Source organism: Colossoma macropomum, unplaced genomic scaffold (genome assembly GCF_904425465.1).
Source record: "Colossoma macropomum unplaced genomic scaffold, Colossoma_macropomum, whole genome shotgun sequence".
Classification (NCBI taxonomy): Eukaryota; Metazoa; Chordata; class Actinopteri; order Characiformes; family Serrasalmidae; genus Colossoma; species Colossoma macropomum.
The window spans coordinates 16606604-16624872 of NW_023494802.1; the positions used below are offsets into that span (position 1 = coordinate 16606604).

Consider the following 18269-nt stretch of genomic DNA (forward strand, 5'->3'; position numbering starts at 1 on the left):
CTGAGGTTCTTTTGCTTGAAAGTTATTTATAACTGGTTATGGAGCTGTTTTCTTAGCACGCTGGCTCTCCTTAGTACATGCACTGCCTGCCACATGTTCTGTTACCACACAGGAAGTGTTGCACGTATCGCTGTAGAAACAAAACGGATGTTCCAGGTTCAATGACCACAGTGACCCTTCACTTCCGTTACAGTGTCGCATCCCGCATCCTAAATCTCTTACCTTTCATTTAAATTTAGAAAAGTTTTAAGTGCAAAGTTCTAATTAAGGTATAATCTAGGTCAGTATTTTGTGAAATAGCTATTTTTTAGGGGCTAAAACGTCTGATAACCAATAATACTGACTGATGTGATTTTATGTTATATTTATCTTTTATATCTCATATCTTTTTATCTAACTTCATTTCATTCTAACTTTATTCACTGATGTGATTGTCAGTTCTCAAGCGTCACATTTCTTAAGGAAACACAAGAAACACACACACACACACACACACACACACAGAAGGTGCTGAAGCCTATCCCAGCGGTCACTAGGCAGAAGGCAGGAAACACCCTGGACAGGTCACCAGTCCATCACAGCGCAGACAACACCAGAAACATACAGTCTTAAATAAAATAAATATTGTAGTACTTGCAGCAGGGTTACCCATAATTCTTTGCTTTTGGTTTCAGCTGATGATTTCTTATTTTTATTATTTTTATCTCTCAAAAATAGTTCTGTCATGTTATAGAATGTTGTAATCAATCAATACAATAAGGCTTGAAAACATTTTACATTATTTTGTTATTCTAATCATGACTTAAACATATTTTGTGAACAAATTTACCTGTTCATCCTGTAAGACTGTGATATATTTAAACTCCTGGTAACTCTAACAGGGCTTTTGATTGGCTTTAAGTAGGTTGTGAGTTTGAATCCAAGCAAAAACTCAAAATTTCAATAAGAACTTTCAATATTGATACCGATACAGATCAATCCACACGTTGCCAACACTGAATATTATCAGCCAATCGTTGGGCTTTAATCCAGCTAAAGGGTAGATCTAGTGTTTTTGAACCAAATCGATGGCTGTTGCTCTTATGAAACAGAATTTTGGGCAGTCTGTAGTGAACAGTTTACTCTATTACGGCCAGATAATCTTCAACACACAAAATTCTGTAGGTAGTTCTTCAAACAAAATCACATCTAACCTCTAACCTTTAAACAGGACCTCAAAAAACCTTACAAACCAAACAGATCCAACAAACCAGCAACAGTGCTTTGTGAAAGTAACACTTCACTAATTTGGCCTCCACATGCTTTCACACAAGAGGGACTGACAAAATGCTGCCTAAAAGATCTCCAAACCAAAAATGAATGAAAAATAATAATAATAATCCACTTATTTTAGGATGTAAATCAACAGGTACAACCACGACCCAATGATCTGACTTCGGTTTAGTACACCACGCTGGAACAAACTCAATCAAAGAACGGTCTTAAATAACCTTTTAGATCTCAGAAAGTCGTATCTAAGAAACAAAACACGCTGAATTCAGCTGTACTCACGTTGTCCCAGGTCTAGGTGAAAATGTAGCTGTAGTGCTAGATAGCCCCGGCTGAAGAACGTGTTCTCTGAATGGATTATGATCTAAAGGCACAACTGTGTCTGGCATGGCCAAGATCTCCTACTTCTCCTTTAGCAGGCCGAAGAAGAGAGGAGGAAGGGGAGCTCGGCACGAAAAGAGGAAACGGGCAACAGACGAGAGAAGAAGGGAGAAGAAGGGGAAGTTGCTGAAGATGTTCTGTGGAAAAACCGAGACAGCAAAGGCCAAAACATGGCCGCATGTGGATCTATGAAGACAAAGGGAATGATCGGTAACTGGCCTCGTGACAGACTGGCTTCAAATGAACCCACTAAACTGCATTATTCAGTTACCATATCGTAGCGTTCACCACTATTAAAAGAGATACAGCTTTCGATCGAGTGGTGGTGCTTTACTATCCAGCTGTTGAAGGCCACAGCCACGCCATGCATGAGCACAGTCTTCTCTAACAGCTCACTCACTACTCAGCTCATGTCTCACTCTCTCAGCCCTCAGCTCTCGACTGCCTCTCAGTTCTTCCTGATGTACACACACATCCTCCCAGCGAAAACTAGCCCTGCCTTCACAATAAGAGTCCTTATCAGAACAACCAATCATATGTAACACAGCACTGTTTAATGCAAATACTTTCAGTTTATAAGTACTTTTTGGTCACCAAATTACCACCTCGAGTCTTCTGCCAGTCTGACGACGCCACTTTTCTCACGCTGGGGCTGAATCTCAAATGGCTCCCTGCTCCCTACATAGTGCACTACATAGGAATTTAAATACTGACTCCTGCAGGAGGCAAAATATCACTAAAAAATGGTCATTTGGGATTCATCCACATTCACATTCGACAGGCAGGGCACTATTTGGCAGCAGAAGCTAGAATTTCTAAACTTAATGTTGCACAGCTCACTATTTAGCTAGGGAGTACGGAGCCGTTTGGGACTCAGCCTGGGTTTGAGGCTACTTCTGACTGAAACATGGACATTTGAAGTGTGTAAGACATTCAGGTGACATTCTGTAGACTTTTATATTGCCGTTTTCCAGTGAATCATATCGTAAGTACTTTAATACAAGCCTGTGATATTAATGTTGGAGTTCTTTAGCGTGTTTGCTATCTTTTAGCCTGTCGGCTAGCTGACCAGCCTAGTTCTAGATAAGAAAATATGTTGTCAGCCCCTCAAAACTGGGTTCTTACTTAATCAGTACACTCAGTGCTCCATGCGATCAGCGTTAGAGTCAAAGATTAATCCATTAACAGCAGAAGGGTTTTTCGAGACGTGGCGCAGTGATAGAGTTCAGTTGCTGTGAGGCGGTCAGAGCCGTGGTATGTCGTGGATTTTACAACGGCTTCGAATGTGGCTCAGCCAATCAGATTTTAGGACCAGAACTATCCGTTTTATAATATAAAGTAAGGTACAGTTGTATGTGTTTGGATACCCCCATCGAATTACATAAATAATTAAACAAATCCTCTACAGGGAACCTATATATTGCTTTTTTCTGCAGATTTTAGTGCATAATTTCTTTAATTGCTATTAAAATATTTAATTGCTGAGTTTAACATATCAGAAAAAATAAAACACAAAATGCACAAGCTATGATTTATTTCGTCCAGTATGTTAAAATTAAGCAAATCAATATTAATCATGCATTAAAATGTGCAGAACTGTGCTCTCTGTAAAGGATGCATTCACTTATTTACACTTAGAAAATCAACAAAACATGTAGTTTGACCAGGGGCACCCAAACTTTTGCACAAGCCTCTGTGTAGTCACGACCTGCCAAAGCATTCTTTGAGTTTAATGAGGTTAAATGTTGATCGACACTGCGGTGGAACTGCTAACATCCGCAGTTACAGACAGATTTCAAGTGACAGGATTTCACTACAAAGGTATGGTGGCTAAAAACGGGGTGAAAGGATGGAGGAGAGAGAGAGAGATATGACCACAGAATGACATGCGTGACTCATGCTTCCTCTTTAGGGTCTTTTTTTTTTTTTCTTACAGCGACACAGGGTTAATCTCTCAGTGACTCGCACTTCAACTGCCTCCTTCAGACCAAAGAACGCGGGCCAAAAAAAAAGAACTACAGCTCTGCAATCGTGCAATCCATACCCACAAAACATTTACAAACTGAGAAAGCAGGGTGTAACGTGAGGGCCCACTCACATTTCCTTTCCTTTGTTCGCAGAAGCCGCTTCAGATATGTTTAACGTGGGATGCTAATAAAGGAGGACAAAAAAAAGGCATAAATATCTTCACAACCGCAAAGACTGACAGATGCTGTAAACAGATATCTGACTGGCATCGTCATTAACCCCTTAAACCACAGGCTTATATCTGTTATTCTTCTTAAGAAAAGATTTGGTAACTACTATAAAACTGACGTGCAAGTTATGTAATTAGGAGTGAGGAATTTAAGGCCCAATCCTATTTAACCCCTCGCCCCTACCACTTAGCCCTTAACCCTCTCTTTTGCGTGTTCACGTCTAGGGGTAGGGTGTCCTGATTTTTGTTGAGATAGAGGGGTGGGGCAAAGTGTTAGAGCTAGATGACCCTCCAAACGTTTTTAGAGACTCCAAACAGAGAGTTATGAGAAACAAAAAGAAAAACCGGCAAGATGGCTGAACAAGAGACCAAAGAAACCCACAAATGTGAGAATTTTCTCCATTAAAAAATTATGATAACCACTATATTTTCTTAGTTTAATGTTGTTTCAATGTATTATGGTCATTTTCTTCATAACAGGCATAAAAAATCGCTACCAGTATGCGAAAATCTTGGTAGCTAGCTAGCTAACTTTCCCGTTCCACCTTAAATAGTCCAGCAGTTCTGACGCCTGAAGCGCCAGAATGTAACTGCTACACCATTTAAGGTGGAATGGAAAAATATGAACAAGAAGCTAGTCAATAGCTGATTTCAGCTTCGGTGAGTGATAATAAATAATTGCCTTATACCCCCTCTTTGAAGGCCTATGATGCCCTAAATGTAACTAAAGCCCAGCAGTGAGGAGCTGAACTTTTCCCTTCTCTGCTTTCACTGAAGACGGGCCGGGTCGCCTACAGAGCAGCGCTAGTAGCTGTTATTGAAGCAGTGTTTTATTTTTTTTTTGTCCCATTTCGTAGGGCAAGATTTCAACCACTACCCCTTGTAACTTCCAAGAGGTTAGGGTGACACTCGAAAACAAAGGGTAGGGGTAAAGAGAAGAAATGGGATTGGGCCTAGGTGTGAGGCCACATATGATTCTTAGGGTCTAGATGATTAATATCCTCTAATAGTATATTGTAGTTATTCATAGTTAAGAGTGACTATCGAGTTAACTGTCCCATGTATTCACCCTATAGGGGGAGAGCAGGGCGCAAACACAGGGTAACATTAAAAAGTAACATGGATATTTAATGTAGTTAAGCAGGTTCAAGTAGAACGTGCTTTTGGTCATCATCTTGTGTTTCCATAGCAACGTCATCTGCCAATTTTTACAGCTATTGGGCAGATTTTTCTCAGTATGTTTCTTGTGCTTATCTGTCGATGCTGATGCAGGAATTTGGGACGACATCTACCTGGATTAGCATTAAAGAGATACATATATGTATCTATATATGTATGTATCTATGTATGTATGTATGTGTGTGTGTGTGTGTGTGTGTGTGTGTGTGTGTGTGTGTGTATGTATATACTCCCCCACAGGACCACCACAAAGCAGGTATTATTTGGGTGGTGAATCATTCTCATCACTGCAGTAAGTATTAGTTTTTATATATATATATATATATATATATATACACAGATATATATATATATATATATATATATTCACACACACATATATATATATATATATATATATATATATAAACTGTTTGCCATTGATTTACCAGACATTTAAGCTACTGTTACAAGCAGCTGCCTCAGTCTGTTACAATTAACCCCACCTATAAGCTGTAATGCTTGTACTAATGCTGCTTTCCATTTATTTATTCACAAATGAGAGGCGCTGGAAAAAAAGTTTACATTTTCATCTGTAGCAAAGATGGTGCAGATTGTCATGAGAACAAACTTATTTACACACACACACACACACACACATATATATATATATATATATATATATATATATATATATATATATATATATATATATATATATATGAGCTCTTTGAATGAGGCACAATACAGGGCAGCCAATCAGAACAGAGATCAGCAACATTACATCAGGTCTTCAATGTTTTACAGTACATCTGGCATATTAACAAAAAACAGTCTGCTCATTCTAAGGGATAAATAGAGGTTGGAAAATGGTCATGTAAAAATTAATTCTGCACATATTTTGACGTAGGCAAATTAATTTTGTTTCTGGCACATTAACGTTATGAGTGGACCTCAAAAAGAAAACAAGAGACAAATCTAAGATCTGTAGGTGGAAAATTTAACCAAATAACATGGAGCTTGTAAACTGCCTGTGGATAAGTCACAAAAATAAGAAGCAACCAAGCAGCCATGCTGTGTATATCACAACACAACCACAACTAAACTGACAGTCTGGTACAGTACATTCAGCATTTAACCCTCAAACCAGAAAAAATGGATTTGCTGGTGTTCTTGGACAAAAAAAGCCCTGGACCTTAACATATAGAAAATAACTATAATTTAAAATCACAGTCGCAGTATTAGTCAGCAAAAAAGCTATTCAATATTTTTTTTTTCAAAATCTAGTTGTAATATAACAGCTACCTGGTTGTTTGAATAAAGAAAAAGTATAAATCTTGCTCAAATACTTTAAAAATTACTTTTCAAAAAAACAGAATGTGTTAGTTTGAGCTCCACTCCAACCTAAATCTGTCTATTACAGCATTACAAATGTAGTCCTATGCCAACTGCTTGTATGTGACCACACAACTACGCTCCCACAGTCTCATCGAAATCTAAACCCTATTTACTGTAATCTGTGACATCTAACGCTCTCAGATGTTCCGTGCTAATCAAGCAACCCTCCACAGCTGCCACTACTGAGCTGAATCCTGCAGAACTGCTGTTAGCTCTTCCAATTTTAACTCAGGTCTATGATAAATAGAGTATATTTAGCTTTAACTCACAATGAAATGCATGTAAAACTGGAACATCCTGTTTGACCAGAAGTCAAATGGTTGTCAGCAGAGGGCTTGAGCTGTCGGGCCTTATGGTGGTCTGCAGACCTCTGCTAAAGGGACATACTTTTCAACAAAAAACATGAGAGGAAGTAAAGACCACTGCACAAAGAAGCTAGCAATGTTTGAAAATTTGAATGCATATATAATTAAATAGACTTTATGTGGCTTAGACGATACTTCGGTTAGTGCAACTGCAGCATTAGTTCATGTTTCAACTTTTATATGTTATATAAAATATATTGCTTCATAACACTCCATTGCAGATATTTTAACCAAGACTGTTTACATCCTGTTTAGTCTCTGGCCTGCGTACATGAATGTAGCGCAGATTCCTGACTGAAATAGTTAATCTTGCATCATCATGTTTCATGCTTATCTGATGTGCTAAGAGATACTACTGTGTCTGAGAGCTGCTCCTGGGTGCCCCAAAAAAGAAGTGACTCTAATTAACTGCATAACTGATGCGCTGGCCTTCCTCCGAGCAAGCTGAATCCGGTAAAATAACCAAAAATATTCAGAATATACAAAAGTATTGGAGTAACCCACCAAAACACCTCTTCATGAGAGAAAATGAACAGTCAAATTTACCATTAAATTAGAACTGGTACACAAGCGCTGCACATTCAGTCAAAAGAGCATTTGTGAGGTCAAACACTGATGTTGGACAAGAAGGCCTGGCCCGCAATGAACGTTCCAATTCATTCAGGGTTGAGGTCAGGGCTCTGTGCAGGCCACTGGAGTTCCTCCACACTAAACTAGTCAAACTATGTCTTTATGGAGCTCACTTTGAGCACAGGGGCTCATGCTGTCATGCTGCTACCTAAACCACTGCAACAAACTTGGAAGCATATAATTGTCTAAAATGTCTTTGTATGCTGTAGCATTAACATCACCCTTCACTGGAACTAAGGAGCCCAGCCCAAACCCTGAAAAACAGCCTTAGACCATTATCCCTCCTCTACCAAACTTCACTGTTGGCACTATGCATTCCAGTAGGTAGGCTATGTTCACACTGCCAGCCCAAATCTGATTTTGGCATATCTAGATTGTATCCAGATTGAAGTTTAATAGCCTAGACAGCAAAAAAAACACATGAAATCCAATTTTTGCAAACTGGATCCCAACCATATTTGAAGGTAGTTTGAAATGCGATTCCAATCAGATTTTTACAGATGCTTCTCAGTCTGGACGCTCTGGTCGCTCAAATCAGACTTTAAAGTGTTCTTTGCATCTTTTGCAACATGACGAACAATGACGATGTCAAATCCAGTGTGACGGAAGTGCTGGGATTCATAAAGAGGGCCAAAGATACATACCTGTGCCAGGGAATTTTGAAGAGTTTGGAGGGCGTGTTTGAAATCCGCGTCATCAGTGTAGCTACATAGTTACTGATACCTACATCATTACCACCACAACCCAAACAGATAGGCTGGTGATGTTCGGACACACGAATCTGATCTCTTGCAAACAACAGTGCAGACAGTCGACTCAAAACATCTGATTTGAGAATTTGCCTGCAGTCTAAACACAGCCATAGTGTCCTCCTGGTATCTGCCCAGATTCATTCAGCAGACTGAAGCGTGATTCATCACTCCAGAGAACACGTTTCCGCTGCTCTAGAGTCCAGTGGCGGCGCTTTACATCACTCCCGCCAACACTTGGCACTGCGCACGGTGATCTTAGGCTTGTGTGCAGCTGCTCAGCCACGGAAACCCTTTTCAAGAAGCGTCTGACGCACAGTTCTTGTGCTGGTGTCGCTTTCAGAAGCAGTTTTGAACTCTGTAGTGAGTGATTCAACAGAGGTTAGGCCAATTTTAGCGCTACATGCTTCAGCAGTTGGCAGCCCTGCTCTGTGAGCTTGCATGGTCTACCACTTCATGGCTGAGCCGTTAAAACTTCCATTACACAATAACAGCACTTACAGTTGACCGGGGCAAACCTAGCAGAGCAGAAATTTCACAAACTGGCTTGCGGCAAAGGTGGCATAACGCCATGTTTACAGTCACTGAGCTCTTCAGTATGACACATTCTACTGCCAGTGTTTGTCTACGGAGATTTCATGGCCTTGTGCTTGATTTTACACACTTGTAAGCAATACTAAGTGTGGCTGAAACACCTGAACTCAGTAATTAGTGCGTCCACATACATTTGGCCATATAGTGTGACAGTTACTGACATTTGTCATTGCTTCAGCTGTTGCAAAAGTGGCTTTTCAAAAGTGACATTCTTATCTGATTCACTAAACTGCACAAATGCCACAGACACCCTGACTAGACAGAACATCCTTAAAGTGGCACTGTCGAGCGAAACACTCTCTTCATTGGCTTCACCTTACTTTTATGACTAGCTTGAACATTCAGAGGCTGGCTGCAATGCACTGTATGTCCGTTTACTTCCTGAAAAGTGTCCAGAGGAAGTGGAAGCAACAGATTAACCTACTTATTTCAAAGGTTGCTGCTTTACATCAAAGGAAGCTAAATTATAGAGACTGATCTCACGGCTCTAGAACTTGTCTCTAACATGAAGAGACGAGAACAGCAACGAGCTGATTTTGTCATATAATGGTAACCTGACATTCAGCATCCTGCTCTGTATAAATGAAGCAGCATTTTTTCTCAAAAAACATTTCGTCACGTTCGCATGAGCCTCAGTAAAGAGCTGATGGGATTTATGGAATGAGAACCTGTTAAGTGTTGTTTTGTGTCAGTTAAATGAAACTCACTGCCACCTTTGAATGGATTTCAGTGGAGAAGCTGCTTTTTTGGCATCATTTATAGTGACACATGATCTGACATGAGGCCAACGGGCAACAATTTAATCATTAAACCCTGTGCATCTGATTCACGTTCCATACTGGCAACGAAAGCAGCAGATGTAAGCACCTGTGTAAGCATGTAAGCACTATCTCTAGATAAAATAGTACACGGCCGGGCAGAAGCCCCAGAACAAATCGAGTAGAGTTCTAACGAAGCAGGCAAGACAAATTCTTCGTGATACGTTGGTTCACATCTGGGATATTTTCCTACCTCTGCCAAAAGACTAAGGCATAATCCCTATTTGTGGTCAAGTGCGGGAAAGTGTGAAGTTGAAAAGAGAGAAATTAGCTAATTTAAATAACACTATTTTGACTAATCAATTATCTATTGTTTTCGGTGCTGGAATGGCCGTCTATGGAGAAGTGCTCCTGTCTCATGGTTTGGGATGCTGCTCATATAAAGAAGTTCATAACTATTCAGGTTTAGGTGGTTTAGCTCATATGAAACTGAAACAAAATCTGAGGTTTGGCAGATAAACACTCTAGGGCCAAAAGTATCTGGACACTCCTCCTAATTATTGAGTTCAAGTGTTTGTCACATCCACTGTGAACAGGTGTACAAAATCAAGCAGACAGCCATGCAATATGCATAGAGAAACATTAGTAGTAGAATGGGCTGTACATGGCACTGTCATCGTTGTGACCTTTGCCACAAGTCAGTCTGTGAAATTTCTGTCCGGCTAGATCTGCCCTGGCCAACTGTAAGTGCTACTACTGTGAAATGGAAGCATCCAGGAGACCACACAGAGCAGGGCTCCCAAGTGCTAAAGCATGTAGCGTGTTAAAATGGCCTATCCTCTGTTACATCACTCAATTACCGAGTTGTTTCAGCCACACTCATTATTGCTAACAAGTGTGTAAAATCAAGCACATAGCCATGCAATCTCCATAGACAAACACTGGCAGTAGAGGGTCATACTGAGCAGCTCAGTGACTTTAAACATGGCACTGCCACAGAATACCACTTTTGCTACAAGCTAGCTTGTGAAATTTCTGCTCTGCCAGTTTGCCCGGTCAACTGTAAGTGCTATTATTGTGAAATAGATGTTTTAACAGCTCAGCCACAATGTGGTAGACCACACAAACTCACAAAGCAGGGTCGTTGAGTGCTGAAGCACCAAGCACTAGTTGACCTAACCTCTGTTGCATCACTCACTACAGAGTTCAAAACTGCCTCTAGAAGCAGCATCAGCACAAGAACTGTGCGCCAGGAGCTTCATGGAATGGGTTTCCATGGCCGAGCAGCTGCACACAAGCCTAAGATCACACTGTGCAATGCCAAGTGTCGGCTGGAGTGGTGTAAAGCACAGCGCCACCGGACTCTGGAGCAGCGGAAACGTGTTCTCTGGAGTGATGAATCACACTTCACTATCTGGCAGTCAGATGGATGTATCTGGGTTTGGAGGATGCCAGAGGAACGCCACAAACTGGAATGCACTGTGCCAACACTAAGGCTGGGTGGAGGAGGATCAATGGTCTGGGGCTGTTTTTGTTCTAGGCCCCTTAGTTCTAGTGGAGGGCAATGTTAGGGCTGGGCGGTACAACGATAACGATAATAATCGCGATATAACTTTCCTAAATAGAAATATAAGAAATGTTCGATAAATGTTTGATATAATAGAGCATTCTCACACTTCCACGTTCCAGCGACAGCCCTGGTGTTTTCTACTGCAAGGAAAGCGACACGACTCTGCTGTCGCCACGAGAGGGCGCACTTCCGAGTTTTTCTACATGCCTGGGGACTCAGGACTCAGTTTGTCTGCTGCGGTTCTTACACTCCTCAAACTACTACAATAGTGTGCTAGCTGGTGTTTGATCACTGTGATAAGCTCTGACATGGATGTGGTGGGAGTGACGGCAGTAAGGCGGTGTGATCCATCACTGACGTACCGAGCCAGATAATGTTTGCTGTTCGTATTAAGCTGACGTTGTTGAGAAACTAAACAGTTCAGCGCTTGTAACCAGATAGCCGAGCGCTCGTCACCAGACAGCTAAAATGATCTGTTTTCTTTCTTAAATTATGACCATTACAAAAACTGCGGTTGTGCTTTTCCAGTTGGTAAAAGCAGCTGACCAGAAACCTTCTCCCACTGTCCCATGACAGATTGGTGAAATGTTCCACTGTTTGGCGAGTGTTTGTCGCGTTCTGACCATACAGGATAGTTTAAAACAGTAATTAACCACTCAGGAGCAAAAACCAGCCGAAAGAAATAATGATTTGACATTTATCGCTATATGTATCGATATTGACTAATATAATTTTTTTATCGTGATAACGTTTTTGGCCATATCGCCCAGCCCTATGCTACAGCACACAAAAATGTTTTAGACAATTATAGACTGTTGCAGCAGTTTAGGGAAGGACCTTCCCTGTTCTCCAGCATGAATGAGCCCCAGTGCACAAAGCGAGCTCCATAAAGACATGGTTGGATAAGCTTGGTGTGGAGAGGCCTGACCTCAACCCCACTGAGCACCTTTGGGATTAATTGGAACGTCGACTGCAAGCCAGCCCTTCTCGTCCAACATCAGTGCCTGACCTCACAACTGTGCTTTTGACTGAATGGGCACAAATTCCCACAGACAGACCCCAAAATCTTGTGGAAACCCCTGGGAGGGGGAGGGGGGGAAGATACTTTTCTCTCTTAAACGAATTAGGCCTGATTTTCTTAGACGGCAAAATATCCACACAAGAGCCTCTATTGGAGCCCCGAGAAAACATATGGATGGTTCATTAACATAAACTAGGCCCAACATTTTGTGCTCTCCCAGCATTTTGTGCCTCGACCTCAACACTACATAAATTATATATTCAACAGCCAGATGCTGCAAAAACACAACATTCTCAGTAAGGCCTCGTGTGTTACTTGCGTGCAGAAAGGCGGTGTTTAGCAGCTTTATTCTGCTTCACGAGGTAAAACACTTCAGCAAAAGCTTGAAAAATCTGCTGTGACTTTAGTTGTTAAAGTCAAGCTTTTATGTTTGGATTTGGTCTCATGCCTAATTAATGCCTTAGACGCACATTGAAACTGCTGCTTAAATACTTCATGTTAAAAAAAGGTAAATGGTATCAGAATTTCGCATTGCAGCTACACACAGAGTGTATTTCGACCCAGGTCTGATAGTCTACTGAGAGACAGAATAACCCCTTGTGAACCCTGCTCAACCCTGAAGGGCCTGAATAAAGGAATCATTTATTCAGCACTCTGCTCCAGGGACCGGTCACATTGCTTTTCTATTTTCTCCAGTTTTGTTCATTCAGGAACTCCTGTTGAGTAATCCATAAAACAGAGGAGAGAGAGAGAGAGCGAGATACTCTAACTGTAAATGTTACTGCTTATAAAAAAGGTGTTTCTCCAGCTCCAGATACTGTATATTTCACCGGACTGCTCTTGTACATGTGTAGTTCTATGCAAAAGTTTGAATATCCCTGGTCAAATGACATGTTTTGTTGGTTTGCCAAGTAAAAAGAGATGAAAATAACATCCTCTACAGAGAGCAAACTTAAATACGGCACTTTCCTGCTAATTTCTGTGCACAAATTCTATTTTTTTGACATAATGGAAAAAATAAAATATAAAATGTGGGGCTGGGCCTGTCACCGCTGCAGAGGAAACACTGATTTCACCAGGGGCACCCAAACATTTGCATACAACTGTGCATATGATCCCTTGTGTTTAGATTTGTTTAGATTAGTTTCAATTGAATTTACACTACGATGAGCTCAGGAACACATATAATACTCGGGCCTCATATAAACATTGGTTATAAATCACTTTTATTTGATTTTAAACTAAACATTTACCTTCATCAAACTTTTTTTTTTTACTGTTACTCTTATGACTGCTTTCCAACAGGGTTGTGAAAACACATCTATTCTCAGTTTCTATATGAGTTTTAATTCTGAGGTGAAGAATTGATTTAATCTTTAATACTTTATGCCAAACAAATGTCTTGATGAGTTCTAATTACATACTACACAGTTTGGTTTGGATCAGATAAACAAGAAAAGCTCTCAATCTGAACTTTTTCACTGTCTGATAAACCGGCACTCTAACAAAGTAAACCCCAAAAAGCACAACACCTAGAATTTAGAAGTTACTTCAAACAAAAAAAAAAATAGCGCAGTCATCTGAGCATACATGCTTGCACAGCACAAGCCACCCCCACGATACTGATAAGAGGCACCCAGATGCCTAGTTTTGATAATTAACAGTGGCTTCGACAAAAGATGGCAAACAAGAGACTCTTGAAAGAGGCGGTTACGTGCACGGAATATTTAAAAAAAAACAGTTTCGAATTTTTTTCGATACTGTATGGAAACTGTTACACCCTTACGCTTTAATGACTCACTTCCTACAAGTATGTAAATAACTGTTAAAATCACCAACGATCAAAACTTTACCAGAACACCACTGCAGGCCAACAAGCTAGAAACAAAACAGTTTCGAATTTTTTTCGATACTGTATGGAAACTGTTACACCCTTACGCTTTAATGACTCACTTCCTACAAGTATGTAAATAACTGTTAAAATCACCAACGATCAAAACTTTACCAGAACACCACTGCAGGCCAACAAGCTAGAAACACCTTGGTTTAATTTGAGAAAACAGTAGCAATGCTAGTCCTTGGGGATACGGGTCATACACTACTGTAAAAAGGTTTACTGCATGAACAGACAACAGGACGGTTGGTAAGGACAGACAGAAACTTTCCTAAAGCAGCAAAACACATATCTTTGTTACATACTAAGCACTTCTGTTGCCGCATTCAGAATAAAGACATCCAAAATCATTAACAATGCCAATATTAGGCCTGCTGTGCCAAAGACTTTGAGACAGAAACCGCTTTAAATCAGATTCTGATCCCACATGAGAAAGTGCTAAATCTAACAGGCTAAAGACAGCACAGATATAAACCATGATATATAACATGATATAAACTTCGAGCCGTTGAATATTCCTATATTTCAGTCAGTTGCTGTTGAATGTTTGTACATTTCAGTCAGCTGCTATTAAACAATACTGTATTACATGGAAGTCTGCTGTTTAAATTCCCATATTTCAGTTATTTCAGTCAGACACTGTTGCATGTTCCTATATTTCAGCCAGTTGCTGTTGTATATTCCTATATTACAGTTATTTTGGTCTGTTGCTTTTAAATATTACTATATTTCAGTCATTTCAGTCAGTCGCTGTTGAATGTGCCCACATTTCTATATTTCAGTCAGTCACTGCTGAATGTTGCTAGATTTCAGTCAGTCGCTGCTGAATATTCCTATATTTCAGTCAGTCACTGTTGAATGTGCCCACATTTCTATATTTCAGTCAGTCACTGCTGAATGTTGCTAGATTTCAGTCAGTCTCTGCTGAATATTCTTATATTTCAGTCAGTCACTGCTGAATGTTGCTAGATTTCAGTCAGTCTCTGCTGAATATTCTTATATTTCAGTCAGTCACTGCTGAATATCCCTATATTACAGTCAGTCGCTGCTGAATATTCCTGGATTTCAGTCAGTCGCTGCTGAATATTCCTATATTTCAGTCAGTCACTGTAGAATATTCCTATATTTCAGTCAGTCTCTGTTGAATATTCCTATATTTCAGTCAGTCACTGCTGAATATACCTATATTACAGTCAGTCGCTGCTGAATATTCCTATATTTCAGTCAGTCTCTGCTGAATGTTCAAATATTTCAGTCAGTCACTGTTGAATATCCCTATATTACAGTCAGTCTCTGCTGAATATTCCTATATTTCAGTCAGTCTCTGCTGAATATTCCTATATTTCAGTCAGTCACTGCTGAATATCCCTATATTTCAGTCAGTCGCTACTGAATATTCCTGGATTTCAGTCAGTCACTGCTGAATCTTCCTATATTTCAGTCAGTCACTGTTGAATATTCCTATATTTCAGTCAGTCACTGCTGAATATTCCTATATTTCAGTCAGTCACTGTTGTATATTCCAATATTTCAGTCAGTCTCTGCTGAATATCCCTATATTACAGTCGCTGCTGAATCTTCCTATATTTCAGTCAGTCACTGCTGAATATCCCTATATTACAGTCAGTCGCTGCTGAATATTCCTATATTTCAGTCAGTCTCTGTTGAATATTCCTATATTTCAGTCAGTCTCTGCTGAATATTCCTATATTACAGTCAGTCACTGCTGAATCTTCCTATATTTCAGTCAGTCTCTGCTGAATGTTCAAATCTTTCAGTCAGTCACTGCTGAATATTCCTATATTTCAGTCAGTCACTGCTGAATATTCCTATATTTCAGTCAGTCTCTGCTGAATGTTCAAATCTTTCAGTCAGTCACTGCTGAATATTCCTATATTTCAGTCAGTCACTGCTGAATATTCCTATATTTCAGTCAGTCGCTACTGAATATTCCTGGATTTCAGTCAGTCGCTACTGAATATTTCTGGATTTCAGTCAGTCACTGTTGAATCTTCCTATATTTCAGTCAGTCACTGTTGAATATTCCTATATTTCAGTCAGTCACTGTTGAATATTCCTGGATTTCAGTCAGTCGCTGCTGAATCTTCCTATATTTCAGTCAGTCACTGTTGAATATTCCTGTATTTCAGTCAGTCGCTGCTGAATCTTCCTATATTTCAGTCAGTCTCTGCTGAATATTCCTATATTTCAGTCAGTCGCTGCTGAATATTCCTATATTTCAGTCAGTCGCTGCTGAATATTCCTATATTTCAGTCAGTCTCTGCTGAATATTCCTATATTTCAGTCAGTCACTGTTGAATATTCCTATATTACAGTCAGTCGCTGCTGAATGTTCCTATATTTCAGTCAGTCACTGCTGAATATTCTAATAGCTCCTGTTTACTATAAGCTTAAATAACCACACAGGAAGATGCGATTTCTCTTCATCTTCATCACAAACGTCTGCAAACATCTTAAAAGTGAAAGAAGCGCAGAGCCCGCCCCTCCCCAAAGGGTTCCAAAAGCGCGCGCCCTGTGCGCTGCCACGCGCGAACGCCTTCGGAGCACGCGACTCTGCCGAGCCCCGCCCCCTTCCTCCTCCTCCTCCCCCAGCGCGGCGAGTACGCGCGCGCACGATTCATTCACCCGAAAGGTCTCGCGCGTGCATCGCGAACGCGCTTTTACTACACCGGAGCCGGAGGGAGAGACGGAGAGAGAGAGAGAGAGAGACAGAGAGAGACGGAGAGAGACGGAGAGAGAGAAGAGGCTGAGTCTTTCGAGGCGGTGAGAAAAGAAGAGAAAGACAGAATCACGAACCGTAAACGGATCAAAACAGTGACAAAAAATGTCGAGAGGAAAAAAAAAAAAACATCGCCGGCGAGAAATGAAACCTGTTTTTTTTTCCGCCCCCACTTCCTAGAGGTTTGACTTGAAGCCCCCCCCACCACCACCACCACCACCTACACCCACCCGCCCCCCGCAGTAAAATCTGTACACTTGCGTGAGAAACCGGAGGGGAGTAAAGCTAAAAAAGACCCTCAGCTCCCCTTCGTGAACAGGATGTGTCTTCTGAATGACAACCACAGCATCCGAAACAGCACGCGCTACTTCAAAAGACCCCCCCCCCACAACCCCCAACCCCCCCCCTCGATCGAGAAATTCGCGGACGCACAGACTCGTTTCTTTCGAAAACTGGCCCTGAACAGACCCCCGCTGTACCCGTGACACGCCGGCTGCCTGCACTCCTCCTTCCGCGCTCTCCCTCCTGCAGGAACCGTCCGCGGCAAGAGAGCACGGCAGCCCGGTTCCTCTCCCCCTGCACCGAGAAACCACAGGCGGCTCTCGCGGAAAGACGGAGCCGCTCACGACCCAGCGAACAACACGAACAAATGAACCCTGGCTGCGGTTTCGAAACGGCGGTAGACTTACGACCCACACCAGGGACACGGTGCCAACTAACGTCCGCCTCCCGAGCCACATATCCCGGTCTGCGAAACCAAAATAAGCGCTAACACACACACACGAGGTGGAGGAGGAGGAGGAGGGGGTTACAGCGATAGTAGACCCTTCTCTCTCTCTCAGTTTGGCGGAATAAGCGCACTAGTTTGCACAGCCCGCCGCAAACGTTCGCCTTCTCCCCCCCCAGAAATAAAGCGGCTGATTCGGACGAGGCTCTCGTGTCGAGTGCTAAAAAAAGAGGAGAGCCGGGTTCGCCGAGGACGAGCCGTTCTTGAGGAATCACGAACCTTTTTTCGACACGGGAAAGCCCGAAAAACCCACCATCCACGGGCAAAAACTGAAAGGTTTCTGCTTTTCTTTTTTTTCTTTCAAAGCGCCGCCGATGGCCATACTTACAATTTTGGCATGAAAATGGTCTGGAGGCCGGTAGCCGTTTCGTTTTCTGAAGCACATCCGTTTCTTTTTTTGCTGTTTTTGGGTTTATAAATACGGTATCTCTTTTTTTTTCCTCCAATGTTCCCAGCTTCAGAATCGACACCCTTACGGAGGCAGGCTAAGGACGAACTGCGCATGCGCTAACTTAGACAGTTCTACTCGGGCGATTGACGAAGTACTTCCTCGGTAATTGTCATTTCCAGCGGAGCTCCTCGCCGCAGAGAGGGGTTTACCCAACTTACCTTTTGCTTAGGTGACGCTTTCTTCGCACTGAGTCACGAATAAATCACTTTGCGGTTGTTTTTTGAAGCGATACACCAAATCATGTCAGCTGTGGATGAACTGTGGTCCTTGTTACACGACTTAAACATTGTAATAGGCTAGTTCTGTC

The 18269-nt window shown here is 41.5% G+C and overlaps 1 protein-coding gene across 5 annotated transcripts in view; it reads right to left on the reverse strand.

Annotated features, from left to right (window-relative positions):
- The window catches only part of rgs19 (regulator of G protein signaling 19), an 84728-nt gene extending 66735 nt beyond the window's left edge, over positions 1 to 17993 (reverse strand). For 2 of the 5 annotated variants that reach the window (XM_036591403.1, XM_036591402.1), the window contains exon 1: positions 17840 to 17993. In XM_036591403.1, coding sequence (XP_036447296.1) covers positions 17840 to 17896 — 57 coding nt within the window. In that variant the 5' untranslated portion in view covers positions 17897 to 17993. Of the gene's footprint in view, positions 1 to 1551; positions 1851 to 17839 lie in introns of those variants that run through there. The other 3 variants (XM_036591407.1, XM_036591405.1, XM_036591404.1) reach the window with 2 other exon arrangements.
- Positions 17994 to 18269: the final 276 nt, after the last annotated feature.